The sequence below is a fragment of the Amyelois transitella genome, chromosome 17 (genome assembly GCF_032362555.1).
Source record: "Amyelois transitella isolate CPQ chromosome 17, ilAmyTran1.1, whole genome shotgun sequence".
Lineage (NCBI taxonomy): Eukaryota > Metazoa > Arthropoda > Insecta > Lepidoptera > Pyralidae > Amyelois > Amyelois transitella.
The window spans coordinates 4,763,257-4,776,879 of NC_083520.1; the positions used below are offsets into that span (position 1 = coordinate 4,763,257).

Genomic DNA, 13,623 nt, shown 5'->3' on the forward strand with positions numbered 1-13,623 from the left:
AAGATGCGTCGTCTTATTGAAATTGTATCAACATTACAAATAACATTAACGATGTTTTGACAATAAGTTGTATAAGCTTGTAAAGGAAAATTAGTACCTAATCCTATACTTACCAGCATATCGGATTGCAGGAAATTACGTGTCGCGTAATAACCTTATGTAGGGCGAACATTATGTTCGTAAAAATTACTGTGACTTTCCGATAAGGGAAATTGCTCATATAATTTCTCCATAGACATTTTTGTTCGGACGTACTATTCTTATAGTTGGCGATTCGCTTATAACGAAACGAGATGTCAACGTTCGATATTGAATCGAAACCGTTCGGGTATGTATGGTACCGAAGAAAAACATAATGTATGCTGGCTGTTATTCTTCCAGCGCTGATTCTAAAAGATAATAAATGGGAAGACTGCTAAAATTTTGCATTCTTAATTTAGGCGATGAGTTAGCAACCTGTCATTTTCTCAATCTTTATAGTATTGTTGAGCCATACCATCCAGCTGAGAGTGGCTATCTATTGACCATTGACTCAGCTAGGACGTAAGAAATAAAGACGTGATGTGTGGATGTGTTGTGTTTATCTTTATTTTCAAACGGTTTTTTAATATGATTATTATTTATAAGTAACAAAAGTGGTAATATAGTTCAAACCAACTTCATAAAGGGGAAATTTATCATTTGAACCATCTGATCTGCCCCTTAATTCATGAACGTTGAATGGCAATATGTCTCATCTTTCCTCTCTTTCTACCACGCGGGTGAATCTCAAAGCTAGAGAGAGAAATTTAGAGATTGACGTTTAACGTTCGTGAATAATCCTCCTGTTTATGTATACTTTTATGGCAGTTCATGTCAAGAATAACACCCCATTTTCGATGGTTTCTGAGGTGGCAAGTTAGTTGCTTAGTCAGCTAATGCTAATAAAAGTAGGGGTGCGCACCGACGCGAGACGCATACCGTTGTCAGGTGCGTGGTGGGGCAAAATGTCTGTTACGAACAGTTTTATTATAATGATTCATATCAAAATTTGTATGGTAGGCATGAAAGATCGTTATTCGTTGCCTTACCTTAGACTTTTTTTCCAGTGAAGTTCGTTACTACTAACCTTATTTATTTTTATGTAACATAAAATTACGGTATGAATAAGATAATTGAACAAATTTTTGATGATTCATCTACTCATAATTCTTCTTCGTCTAATCAAGTCTGAGGGTCGTACTACTACTACAAACTTTTCTTCTCACGAAAGCACTACGGTGAGTACGGTCTTGCGTCTGGAGTGAATAAAAATTATTTTAATAAAAATCAGCTTGGCAGTATAAAAATGTAATATCTCCAATTGTTTACTTCTTCGTAAGATCGTCGTAAAAGTATAGTCCGTAAAATCGATTGCATCACGAACGCTCTGCATCTTCGAAAATACACACTATTCAATGCAAGTTGCTTCGTATGCTTATATTATGTGAAGTGCTACTTTCGACACGCACATTGTCCTATAGTGTTTATCATAAAATTGTTTGTTTTCGTGTCGAAATTAGGACATGTTGAGATTATAGGCCTTATGTAAGAGTATGGGAAGATATTTCAACGTATAACCATGAGTTTTAAAAGTCATGGAATCTTTTTAATTGACCATTGTTTGAATATAGCAATCATAAAGAGAGTTTTAATTGGTCTAGTAGAAGATTTTTTTTTACATCTTAACCTTAACTTCTAATAATCTTTAATCTTAACTTATATATGCGTGTGTGTAACTTACAATCTACATATATCCCTAAAGAATATTTATATATTTTTATTGTTAAGTTTCACAAAATTTAATTTCTATTTCGTTTACAATATTATATTTTCATTTAATTAACCTAATTCTTATATTTCACTTACTCATTTGTTTTTTCTTATTGTTCACAGGTAAGAATGTGAAAAGACAAGTTATACCCTGAGGTTGGTTAGTATGTAAATTTCATAACAATGAATGAACCTGAGGATATTTATATGATAAAGATTGACAGCTACATCGCTACATTGAAAGAAAAGTTACTAAACTTTGACTTACTTAATGGTCTATGAAAAGCAAGTAAGACATTAAACTAAATTTACAATTATTATAATTAAGATGCAGTTTAAGTATTAAGGGAAGGCCTAGACGAACGTATCTTGATCTAATTATGTACGTCCTGGCAAAGGGTCAGGTCAAGAGTACCCGAAACCGCCGATCTTGTATGAAGAGAGTTATGAATGTGGATGAGGCGTAGGACGTATGCAGAGATCGTGGCAAGTGGAAAGATGTAGTCTTTGCCTTCCCCTTCGGGAAAAAGGCGTGATTTTATGTATGTATGTAAGATGCAGTTTCTTCTGATTTCTCGACTTTATCTATGTAGAAGTTATGTCGTAATAAATCGCAGTTACAAAATCTGTTTGGGATATGGCGTCGCGGATGACAATAAAAATTATTTATTGAAGAATTAAAAACTTTCTGGATTACGAAACAAAATATGAGATCGGTATTTTTCTTTAAAAAATAAAATTAGTCGAACTATTATTTGAATCTCAATTTTTTCTTAAAGCCAAATAGCTGAACGTGGCCTATCAGTCTTTGAAAGACTGTTGGCTCTGTCTACCCCGCAAGGGATATAGACGTGATTATATGTATGTATGTAAATTAAGTCGAAGGTAAAAAAAAGTTGTACTTAGCCAATTTCCTACAGGAATGGAAACAATGGATAATGCGCAATTTGTTTTCATCGGTAGTGACTTACTCGCATGTTTTCTGCTAAATTGGATACTAAAATAAATCTGTTTACTTAATTTGGTTATTTTAATTGCTTAGTTATGGCCAGTTTGGCACGCAATATTACGTGCTTCGAAAGCACCTCTTCGTTTGATAGCTAATCTACAAAAGTGAAGAAGTTTTTATATTTATGTCGATTAACCTTTCAGAGACTGTTGGCTCCGACAAACCACTGAGGAATAAAAACATGATAAAGATGTATATGATTAACCTTTCGTTGCACATATAATTCAAGTTAACATTAAAAAAAAACAGAGTAGATAAGTACTTTTAAGAAATCACAATCTAGCATACAATTCGGTTTGAAAAAGAAAGTCTTAAGTTTCATCTCGTATAATTTTACTCTAGAAAGTAGCATTTATTGCGATGTCCGTGTACTGCTATTAAGTAATCATATACATGTAATGCCTGGTCAGCTCAACAAAACATGATCTATTTTCACAATTTTCTCTTATCGGACGCTAAGCGAAAGTGTAATTTGTATACGTAAGCTTTGTAAAGTGAAATTCAAAGTTATGTCTGTTTGTAATCCCTGTGTTTTATAAATAAGATTTAAGTGTTAAGCCGCTTGAATAGTTATTGCGATTATGTGTTCTATACACTTTACATAAATACTTCAATAGAAGTAAGAAATAATATATAACACCACTCTACAAAATAGGGATATCTTAAGTAAGATTTATTAGGCATTTTTTCCTATACAGGCTTGTCACATACCCATGCCTCTAGTTTCGAAGCAGCCTTATTTTCATAAGCTTGCAACCTTTGCAATGGAGACAATTATATTCCAAGCGATATTTTTAAACACTCACATCGTCTCCTTCACTCTTGTTCTTCAAAACAAACACAGTCATTGATACGAGTGTTATATCAGTTAGTACTGCAGTTAAACGGTTATAATTCACTGACGCATATCAAGCCATTGTATGTACTTACTTGAACCACTGCCCTGGTGTAAATACAGCTTTACAATGCATTTATCACCGTTGTACACTCCTCCTTATTATGCACTTATCAACGGTGTGCGCCCGGTTTTAACGGCTGTTTAGGGTTGATATGTTATCAATGTTTACTCTAAGTGTAATAATGTACTGTTAGGGCGTCGAATTGTGATAAGTGTCTACTATTTTAAACGTAAAGTAAAAATGTTTTAGGAAGAATGATAATATTGTAAAAGGCTGTTGGCTCTTTCTTCCCGTAAGGTATGAACACGTTATTATAAGCATGTATGTAATGTTAAACGCTGATAGAAAAAAATTGTCCTTCCACTAATAAGACGCAAATCTTTAATACGAGTTTATAAGTTAGTAAGAAGACCCGCATATAAGGCGTATTAAAGGCGAAATTCTAAGTAAAATAAATATCTAAATCGTTTTAATATCCTAGTTATAATCTAACAAGCCAATTTGGAGAGTATAAAGTCGAAGTTAATAAAATTATTACCGAAATTCATTAAGTTTGATTTTAATTACACTGAACTCGAGTTTATTATGTGATTCGATAAGGATGTTCAATCTCAGTAATAAATGACTATAGATTTTTTTTTATATTTCCCGACAATTTTGGTAGTTTTATTTCTTTAAGTCACCTCATACGATTATCACAAAACAAGATCTAGTGAGTCATTCTGTGGAACCTTACGGCAAATGTAGAAAGATTGATTTCGTCCATATTTTTACATTTATATTTTTTTTTATTAATTTTCTCTTGAGAAAAAATAATGTTTCCTTTACGCGATTGATACCTTAATTGAGGCCGAGCTCTGTTATTCTCGAATTCACAAACCTGCACCTCGGATGATTTAACAAAATCTGATGTTACAATCCGTTTTGATTTTGCTGGAATTTCTGGACCCTTATTAAACATGTATGAGATAGAGGTCAGGCTCTGAGTGACATTTTCGACGTAGCTGGCAATACTGGCCCCTGTCAGCAAACTGCTATGCCGAATTATAGATGGCGTTGTACTCACATTTTTCGCCAACTCAGACTTGAACCCGACATAAATCTGTAGACCCGCATAAGTCTCCCGAGATGTGTTTACGCAAGGTGATCCCTTATTTATTGGGATGCGCATATATCTTATTTATTACCAATACACCATATGTTTTTATTTCGCACGGGATAGACAGAGCATTTGAAAATTAACAAAGGTTATCAAGCCGTACGAAATTAAAATCTTATTAATGGATATGCCTAAAGAACATTTCTTAAAATAATTTACTACTTCTACTGAAAATATTCGTACATATGCACTCACAAACCTTTATGCCTTACGGGGTATAAATCACTGTTTCTTTTTACAATATTGTATTTATTTTGCAAACAATCGAACCGCACCTGGTTTCAATTAAAGAAAACTATTAAATAAATTGGCCAAATAATTTCGTTGGTCGGCACCGAAAATATAAGCGTTCGTCGACATTTAACGAGACAGGGGGTACTGAATAAAACATAACCATGAAAGTTATACCGTTTCATTATTTCTCCTCAAATTGTTGTCCCAGAGGACTTACTGAGATAGATCGAAGTTGAGGTAACTTCGAGAATATTTTATTAAGAATATACGTAAGGGAATTTTCTATACACGTATTGTTCTCTCTTTCCTTATATGTTATTAGATTGTGCCCGCAGCTCCACCCGCGTTAAATAAAAAGATCATATATATTTCGCGTCTACGCCCATATATAATTTACAAAACATAATGTGGTAGCGAGACGCCATATTAAATGCAATAAAGTTCACAATTTGCCTACAGAAATATATCAAAGGATGAACTTCCCCTAGCAAAGTGGTCCCGATTGAGAAGTTTTACGTCCCCAAAGTTGGCCCACTTTAAGCGATGCATACCTACATTTTTCGAATTTATTACACTTTGTGTTTTAATCGGTAAATAGGTTCAAGTTTATTAATTTATACATTCTTGGTTCAAAGTTTTTTAATATATTATGAAATTTGTCTTAGGAGTAGCAAAAGAAAACTCTCTTATTACGACATCCAAGTTATCAGAGTAATTTTCTTATGTTTAGATTTTAAAGTTTTCAGCTACAAAAATACCTGCTTCTCGGTGTTCTTACACAAAAAACTAATGATCCCAAAACAATCTATACCTCAAATAAACCCTGCGCGCCAACCACAGATTAGCTCCTGCCTTTCAAACAAGATACGTCAAACAGCAGAAACCGCTGATTCAGTCACGTAGCGTTCGCCTAAAACATACACAAACTTAGTATTCAGTAGGCCCACGCCAGGCGAGATTATTCGAGTACACAGCACTATTTGGCTCGCGTTCAACCATCGTTGTACCCCGAAATCGCGATGTTTACATCCTGGCCTGAAATATTGGAACGATTGCGTACGTGCCATGCTTCTGGAAATTATTATAAAAAATACGACTACTTACCTGTTACCAGTTTACTCTATCTGCAAGGATAGAAAGAACATTTTGGGGCTTGGTCTAAATAACTAAAAAAATGGATTAATTAAATAACAATACGTAATTAAGCCATATAACATGGCCTCTTAGTCTCCCCAAGACTCTTGGCTCTATCTATCCCGTTGATCTTCTTGCTCATGTTAATCCAAATGTAACGTATCCGTGAGTTTTAAGCAATCAAAGATGATTAAGTATTCTGATAAATTTACAAAAGATTTTGGAAACAATGTATGATGTATATTTTAGCTTACTAATTTAACGCGAAAACCCTCTATCGTAATTATTATTATTTTATTTTGCCTATTCGTTTTTGTTAAAGGTCAATTTCCTCATATGTTTTGGAAACATGCTATTGTTTTACCTACACGTTTTATCAAACGTGGAGCGTCTTTTGTTTCAAACAGCCTTCGAAGGATCGGACTTTTCACTATTCATTAACTTTTCTTTCAAGAGACAAATCCGTATGTGAAACTTTTGATATGTTCCTCAATTTTGGAATCTATTTCGTCCAAACAAGGTTGAATTTTGTATGTGTACTACAAACATTGAATGTTTGCTAAAAGTACTTCATTTCGGGATTGTTTGGTTTAGACAGCCATAAAGTCTATTTCATTGTGCTTGTTTTGTAAGAGTATCAGAAAGTGTTGATACGTTGCAATTAACAAAGGTTTATGAGAACAAATTTATTTTCTATGTTATGGTTAGAAATGTTTTAACTCTGTTTTGTTTACAGTAAAACAATTAAATACATCCCAAATCATAACTTTCTTGTTTAAAAGAATTATAAGAATGATACGACGCGGTGCTGACCAATCGGACAGACAGACACAAAATATTAAGGATACCTATTTGTAGACGACTCAAAACGTAAATAGCACAACTGTAAAATTCAATCACAATAGTCACGTTTTTGTACACCGAATATTTTGCCTATTTATACAAATGCAAATGTATTCGTTATCACAAGTTTTCCCTATAGGTGTCTGCCAGTTATCAGTTTGGCGTATGGCGTTTGGTTTTCATAGCCATTTACCTACGTTATTTTGTTTCGATCGCACGTATTTATTCTGGCGACATTAACGGGAGTGCTTCGCGAATTTATGGAACAATTTAATAAATATGGTGTTGATCCAGTGACTTGTCAGTGAAAATGTTTATGTCTCCACGCAGAAAATCATGGACGGCAATAGTGGAAAAACATTTTAAAAGACGAGGCTCCAAAGATGACATAGGAAAAGTTACTCCAGTGGGATCACCTCTGTCTGATGAGGTATTTTTATTTAATATTTTATAATACCAATTATTAATGTTCGACTTATAAATATTTTTTTCATTGTGATCTCCCTTTTTTCTTTTATTTTCTGAATAATCTTTTAAAAAACTTAATTATTATACTATATGCCTGTCTCTTAATGTTTGCTAGTCGTCAATTAATTTAATTCACTAACAAAAACCCTTTCGTGCATTTCTGAATAGACTGAAATAACTAAACCAATAGGAAAAACCTAAAATTCTTTCAATACCCAAAAGCGCGACTAATGATGAAATAAGATGGTTATTATAAAAAAATTTCACGGAAGCGAAATCCCCAAGGAAAAATTGATTAAATAATATTTATATTTAGTTAATACTGACAGCGCGGAGTTCTTCATACCCTTGAAATCGAGCCAATCTTATCGCCAACTGATTACGGCCACGATTTGGGTGTATTGACATTAAGTTTATTGTATAATGATATTGATATTAAGGTTTTGTGTAGCTTTTGTATCAAAATCAAAATAGATCAAAGCCAATATAACTCACAAAGAAAAGGTTTTGTTTTTTTATAAATTTTTTATTGGTTTTATATCGACATGGCTTCATGATGGAATTGAGATTCAAATAGTGACAACTTGTTAGCCCATCGCCTTCAAGAGGAATCCGAAGTTATTTTTACTGTTAATTCACGAAATAAGATAGATTTTAATAAGCGGTAAAACAACAAACATCACTGTTGTTAAACTCGGTTTACTATCGTATTCCAATTAGCTATATTTGCTACTTGCGAAACAGCCTGTTGGGGGTTATGCATACATACATATGTATGTTTTCTTTCCTGATAACGCGTTGATAAAGACGCAAATTGTTTAAAGTGGAAGGTCGGTATGTTACCCAATTCCATATGTTATATAATTTTAATAAAAAATGGGTTACAAATTCATAAAAAATACAGGATTACAAATAGTTTTACGTTACATTTTTGATTTTTGGTTATCTAGTGAATTTTCGGTTATCATACTTTCATCATCCAATGTTATCTCTATCTACACGTCTAGTCTAAACCACTCGAGACTTTATTAATATTTTCTACGCATTTGTTTAAAATTGTACTCAATCATGCTTCACCCGCGTTAACCAAAAATCCCGTACAAATTTCAAGAAATCCTCTCTTAGTGCACCCCTAGATCACATAGGCAACCTATATTCCGAATTGTAATATCTAGGAATTAGCGGATTTCTCTCAGAGTTGATATGTCAGTCAAATAAAGTGAAACCACGTAAAATGTGACGCACAATATTGCCGTGTGTGTCATAGAGCCTCCTAGGAATTATGTCATATCTAGAAAAGTTAATAGCATTATATCATGTGTACGGACATTCTATTAAATAACCAGTATGAGTAACAGGTACTTACCTACTTTCCTTATAAGTATTGTAAATTATTATATTATTATACAATAAGCTTTGCTCGGAGCTTCATTTCATGCATTTATAACGGATGCCTGCCGTTTGAAAATATTTTGTTATTACCCCAAATTACAACTAGTAGTTTTATATTTTATAAGTCATATTTATATTTGTTTTCATATAAAGTTTTTTTTAGTTAAGATCAGTCGTATAACTAGAAGTGACATCTAAGATCGCGAGGCGAAACATACGATACAGTATAATTTTTGACCGATCCTTCCAAAAGGCATTCCTCTTTACTTAGATATACATAATATTGATTTAAAATACTACCTATTTTATTAAATAAATATTAAATAAATATTATATATTATTAAATAAATATTTATCCTTAAACCTTGCGTACTTCAATTGTCAATTATTATATCTGTCCACTATGGAAAATTATTAGTAATAGAAAAAAAAGCATTTGAACAGTCTAGGTATAGTTATAAGGTATAGAAGGTGTGCCTCGACATGTCTTTACCACGTTATTTATTAGGTAATGATATTGGCAATAAACCTTGATTTACAACGGTTTCTGTTGACGGATTTTGCTGAGCTATTTTAATCACTATAAAATGTTTATGACTTCGTAATGGTGAAAATAGCATCTTTTTAGTGAAGGAAATAAAATGTATGGATTTGATAAAATTAGCGGTATATTTCAAATCTTAGTCTGAAAACTCCTTATTGGAACGACGTACGATGGACATTTATACGAGTAGAATTTCATGAAGTTTAGTCGAGTATATAAAGCGTAAATAATAGACAAAAAAAAAACATATTTTTTGACATTTATTATAATATTAGGTATTTTGTTTGTATGGATTAAATTTATTATTTTGTGAAAACATAAAAAAAAATATGATTTTCATATTTTTTTAAAAAGAATTTCAAAAATCAACGCACAGATTTCATAGGATTTGCAACTATATTGCATTGTCAATATTTTTCCATAGATTGTAATTCAAACTCATCAAAAATTATTTGTTATTTTATATTGTCTTGCAAAGATTTAATTGTGTATATAAAAGTGTTATTTTCCATTGTTTTTTTTTTTTGGAGTCGTAGACCAATTGTAGTTTTCAGTAAACTCAAAAAACGATAAATTTAATTAAGTATTCCACATAGTTTATGTGTTACAAGGTCTGACCTTCACGTTTAGTGCCATGATAAAAGGGCGTTATATGGTCTAATCCCTTGTGTTTTTACACCCATGACGTCACCTAATGACACTAACGATATGGAAACATTTGTTTGAGTGGCGGCACTAAGAAATAACAGGTTGTGGTACGTAACATTATTAGTATTGAATTTGAAGTTGGTAAAAAACTTAGTGGGTAATGATGTACATAGGATTAAATATTTCTAACAGTCAATTGTTTTACCATCTACGTTTATATTCACTATTATTTTAATGCAGATTTGAGACAAAAAAAGAAAGGGCATTCGAATAGGCAATTATAAAGCTAAAATATTATTTAAAAAAATACGGATCGTTCAAAATTCAGAGATAAAAGAAACGAGACTTATGTTATACTGACAGTTATAGTCAGTCTCGTTGTAAAGTTGGCATTGGCACATTTTGGGTTCGTAGTAACTACTGCAATGCCACGCAACTTCACACCAGATAACATATGGTTTTGTTAGCGTTCGGTTGTCATGACAGTTGCTCACGCGCAGGTGCCCCAAACATCTGTTGTGGCAAAGTGTAAAGGTGCTTCAGATGTCTCGCATGTCAAATATGAACTGGCATATGCTCCTGTTAAATATAATTTAAAACGTAGATAACAATATGGCATATTACTTTTTAAAATATTACGGTCCACGTCCCATGAGAAAATATGTTGCATACACACAAAAAGCCACGTCTATATCCCTTGCGGGGTAGACAGAGTCAGCAGTCTTGAAAGAAAATTAAAGTTGAAATTGAGTTTCAAATAATGACAGGTAGCAATCTGCCCATCGCCTTTAAGAGGAATCTCAAGTTTATAAGCCTTAGTCACCTTTTACGAAATCCACGGGAATTATATGGAGTAGTCCTAAAGTGCCGGGAACAACACGGACACATAAAATTTCTTACTGATTATAAATAAATTGACCTCCTAAATTTAAAACAGGTAGAGGCTACTTTTTACTTCCATACATACATTACGTCCTTAATGCGGGAAAGACAGCTTCAATCGTCTCGAAAAGTTATGTAGACCATGTTCAGTTGAATGGCTAGTTTGCTAACTCGAAATGTAAACAAACCTTAAACTTCTACTTAACAAATATAGCAATCGTTGTAAGTTATCCGTCATTTAGTCAGATGTAATTTCGATTACACTTGTTATTTCAAATTTAATGGAGTGTAAATAAATAAACAATTATCACAACATCGGTATCTTGACCCTACCTTATCGAACTGAAAAAGTTCATTTGAGAGCAATGTTACAGTTTTAAAACAATGTCCAATAAAATGTATTGATAACTTTCTCTGTCGCTTTCCTCACATAGATATAAGTACTTTTTTCTTAAAGAATCAATATTTTTTTAAAATAATTTCCTGACCTAAATATCAAATATATTTTATATTGACCAGGACAACCTAAAAACCAAGGTTTGTGTAAAATGAATTGATAACATATTTATGAACAATAATTTAAATTATTGAAACTTTTGTACACAGTGATAATTTTAATGGTGTTGAAAAATAAACGGTTGCTAATTAAAACCTGACCCAGGATAATGTCAATGAGTGTAAACAATACCTTAATAAGTTTATTATTATTGTGTGTAATGAAAATAATTCGTCACCGGGTGATATTTTAGACAGTTTTGATAATACAAAAAAAACACGAAGATTTTGTTGTCACATCTTGATCTGGATAACTCATGCACTAAGAATAAAAATATAGATACATATATTCACTCAAATTTATGTACAGTCTTAATACTTAATAAGAACAACACTTAAAATATTATAGAAGTATCATATATACCTATTTTAAATCGGGATAATTGAAGAGAGACGGGAAAGCAAATAAGGACAGGGCAAAAGCACAGTATTGGGACAAAACAAATATGCTAAAATGGCTAATATTTAACGTTACCGAATTCCTATTGAAAATAGTTGCCTATAATTTGATCGATCTTTCCACACTTTGTTAGAACAAACGTATGTATTACCACTTTTGATCGTATCTGACGCGTCCCAATTTGTAGATTACAAGAAAGACCGGTTGATCTGCATAATTGCTGGATTGTACTGTGTCAGACATTAACAAAGGTTTCTCTAGCCATTGTCTTGTTGTTCCCAAGCAGTTTCTACAGATGAGAGCATTTGAATTCATCTAATGATTGCACGCAATCTGAAACTTTAGTCTTAGAAAAACATTTTTCTTAGCATATCAGATAGTAAAATATTTTTTTCCTCGCTTTTACTTAGCCCTTCGTTTCCACGAGAATATTAACTGTTTATTTAAAGTCATAACTATATCATAAGCCATACAGAATACATATTTTATAGTACGTCCACGACTCTACCTGCAAGAAGGGAAACTTCCGCTAATTTCCGTTACCGCGGTAAGTTACATTTCAATGTCTACATACATACATACATAAAATCACGCCTCTTTCCCGGAGGGGTAGGCAGAGACTACCTCTTTCCACTTGCCACGATCTCTGCATACTTCTTTCGCTTCATCCACATTCATAACTCTCTTCATACAAGCTCGGCGGTTTCGGGTACTTTTGACCTGACCCTTTACCAGGACGTCCTTAATTTGATCAAGATACGTTCGTCTAGGTCTTCCCACTCCGACCTTTCCCTCCACACTCTCCTTGTATATCTGCTTAGTCAACCTGCCTTCATTCATCCTCTCCACATGACCGAACCATCTTAACATACCCTTTTCTATTCCTGTAACTACATCTTCTTTCACATCACAACATTCCCTTATCACGCTGTTCCTTATCCTGTCACTCAATTTCACACCCATCATACTCCTTAACGCTCTCATTTCCACTGCATTTATTCTGCTTTCATGCTTCTTTTGCCATACCCAACTTTCACTCCCATACATTAATGTCGGGACCAACACGCCCCTGTGCACAGCCAGTCGAGCCTTTTTGGATAGTTTCTGACTGCTCATAAAGGCATGCAAAGCTCCATTCACCATGTTCCCCGCGTTCACTCTCCTTTCAATATCACTATCATACTTGCCATCTGATGTAAACTTTGATCCTAGATATACAAACTCTTTCACTTGCTCCACTTTTTCTCCTCCAATCAAAATATTACATGCTGTCATTTCTTTCTCCATTTCAAAAACCAGTGTTTTAGTTTTACTTACGTTCACTTTCATTCCTTTCTCTTTTAAAGCTTCATGCATACAGTTTACCATCTCCTGTAACTCCTCCGCTGATGACGCCAGTATAACCTGATCGTCGGCATAGAGCAGACATTTGACGAGTAACTCATTCATCCTTAATCCACTTTTAGACTCTTTCAAATCTGTCAAACAGCTATCCATAAATAGGTTGAACAGCCACGGTGACGCAACACATCCTTGCCTAACGCCTTTCTCAATCTTAAACCACTCAGTGTGCGCTCCGTTTATCCTGACACAAGCACTCGAATCCTCATATAAGGATTTCAGTGCTCGTATTAAGAGACTGCTCACCCCATGCATAGAAAGTGC

General features: G+C 33.4%; 1 protein-coding gene across 6 annotated transcripts in view; it reads left to right on the plus strand.

The window, feature by feature from the left end:
• Positions 1-13,623, plus strand: part of LOC106143348 (rap1 GTPase-activating protein 1) — a 241,744-nt gene that overhangs the window by 167,894 nt on the left and 60,227 nt on the right. For 2 of the 6 annotated variants that reach the window (XM_060948794.1, XM_060948795.1), the window contains exon 1: positions 7,262-7,499. The exons of the other annotated variants lie outside the window; for them this stretch is intronic. In XM_060948794.1, coding sequence (XP_060804777.1) covers positions 7,380-7,499 — 120 coding nt within the window. In that variant the 5' untranslated portion in view covers positions 7,262-7,379. Of the gene's footprint in view, positions 1-7,261; positions 7,500-13,623 lie in introns of those variants that run through there. 6 annotated transcript variants of the gene reach the window in all.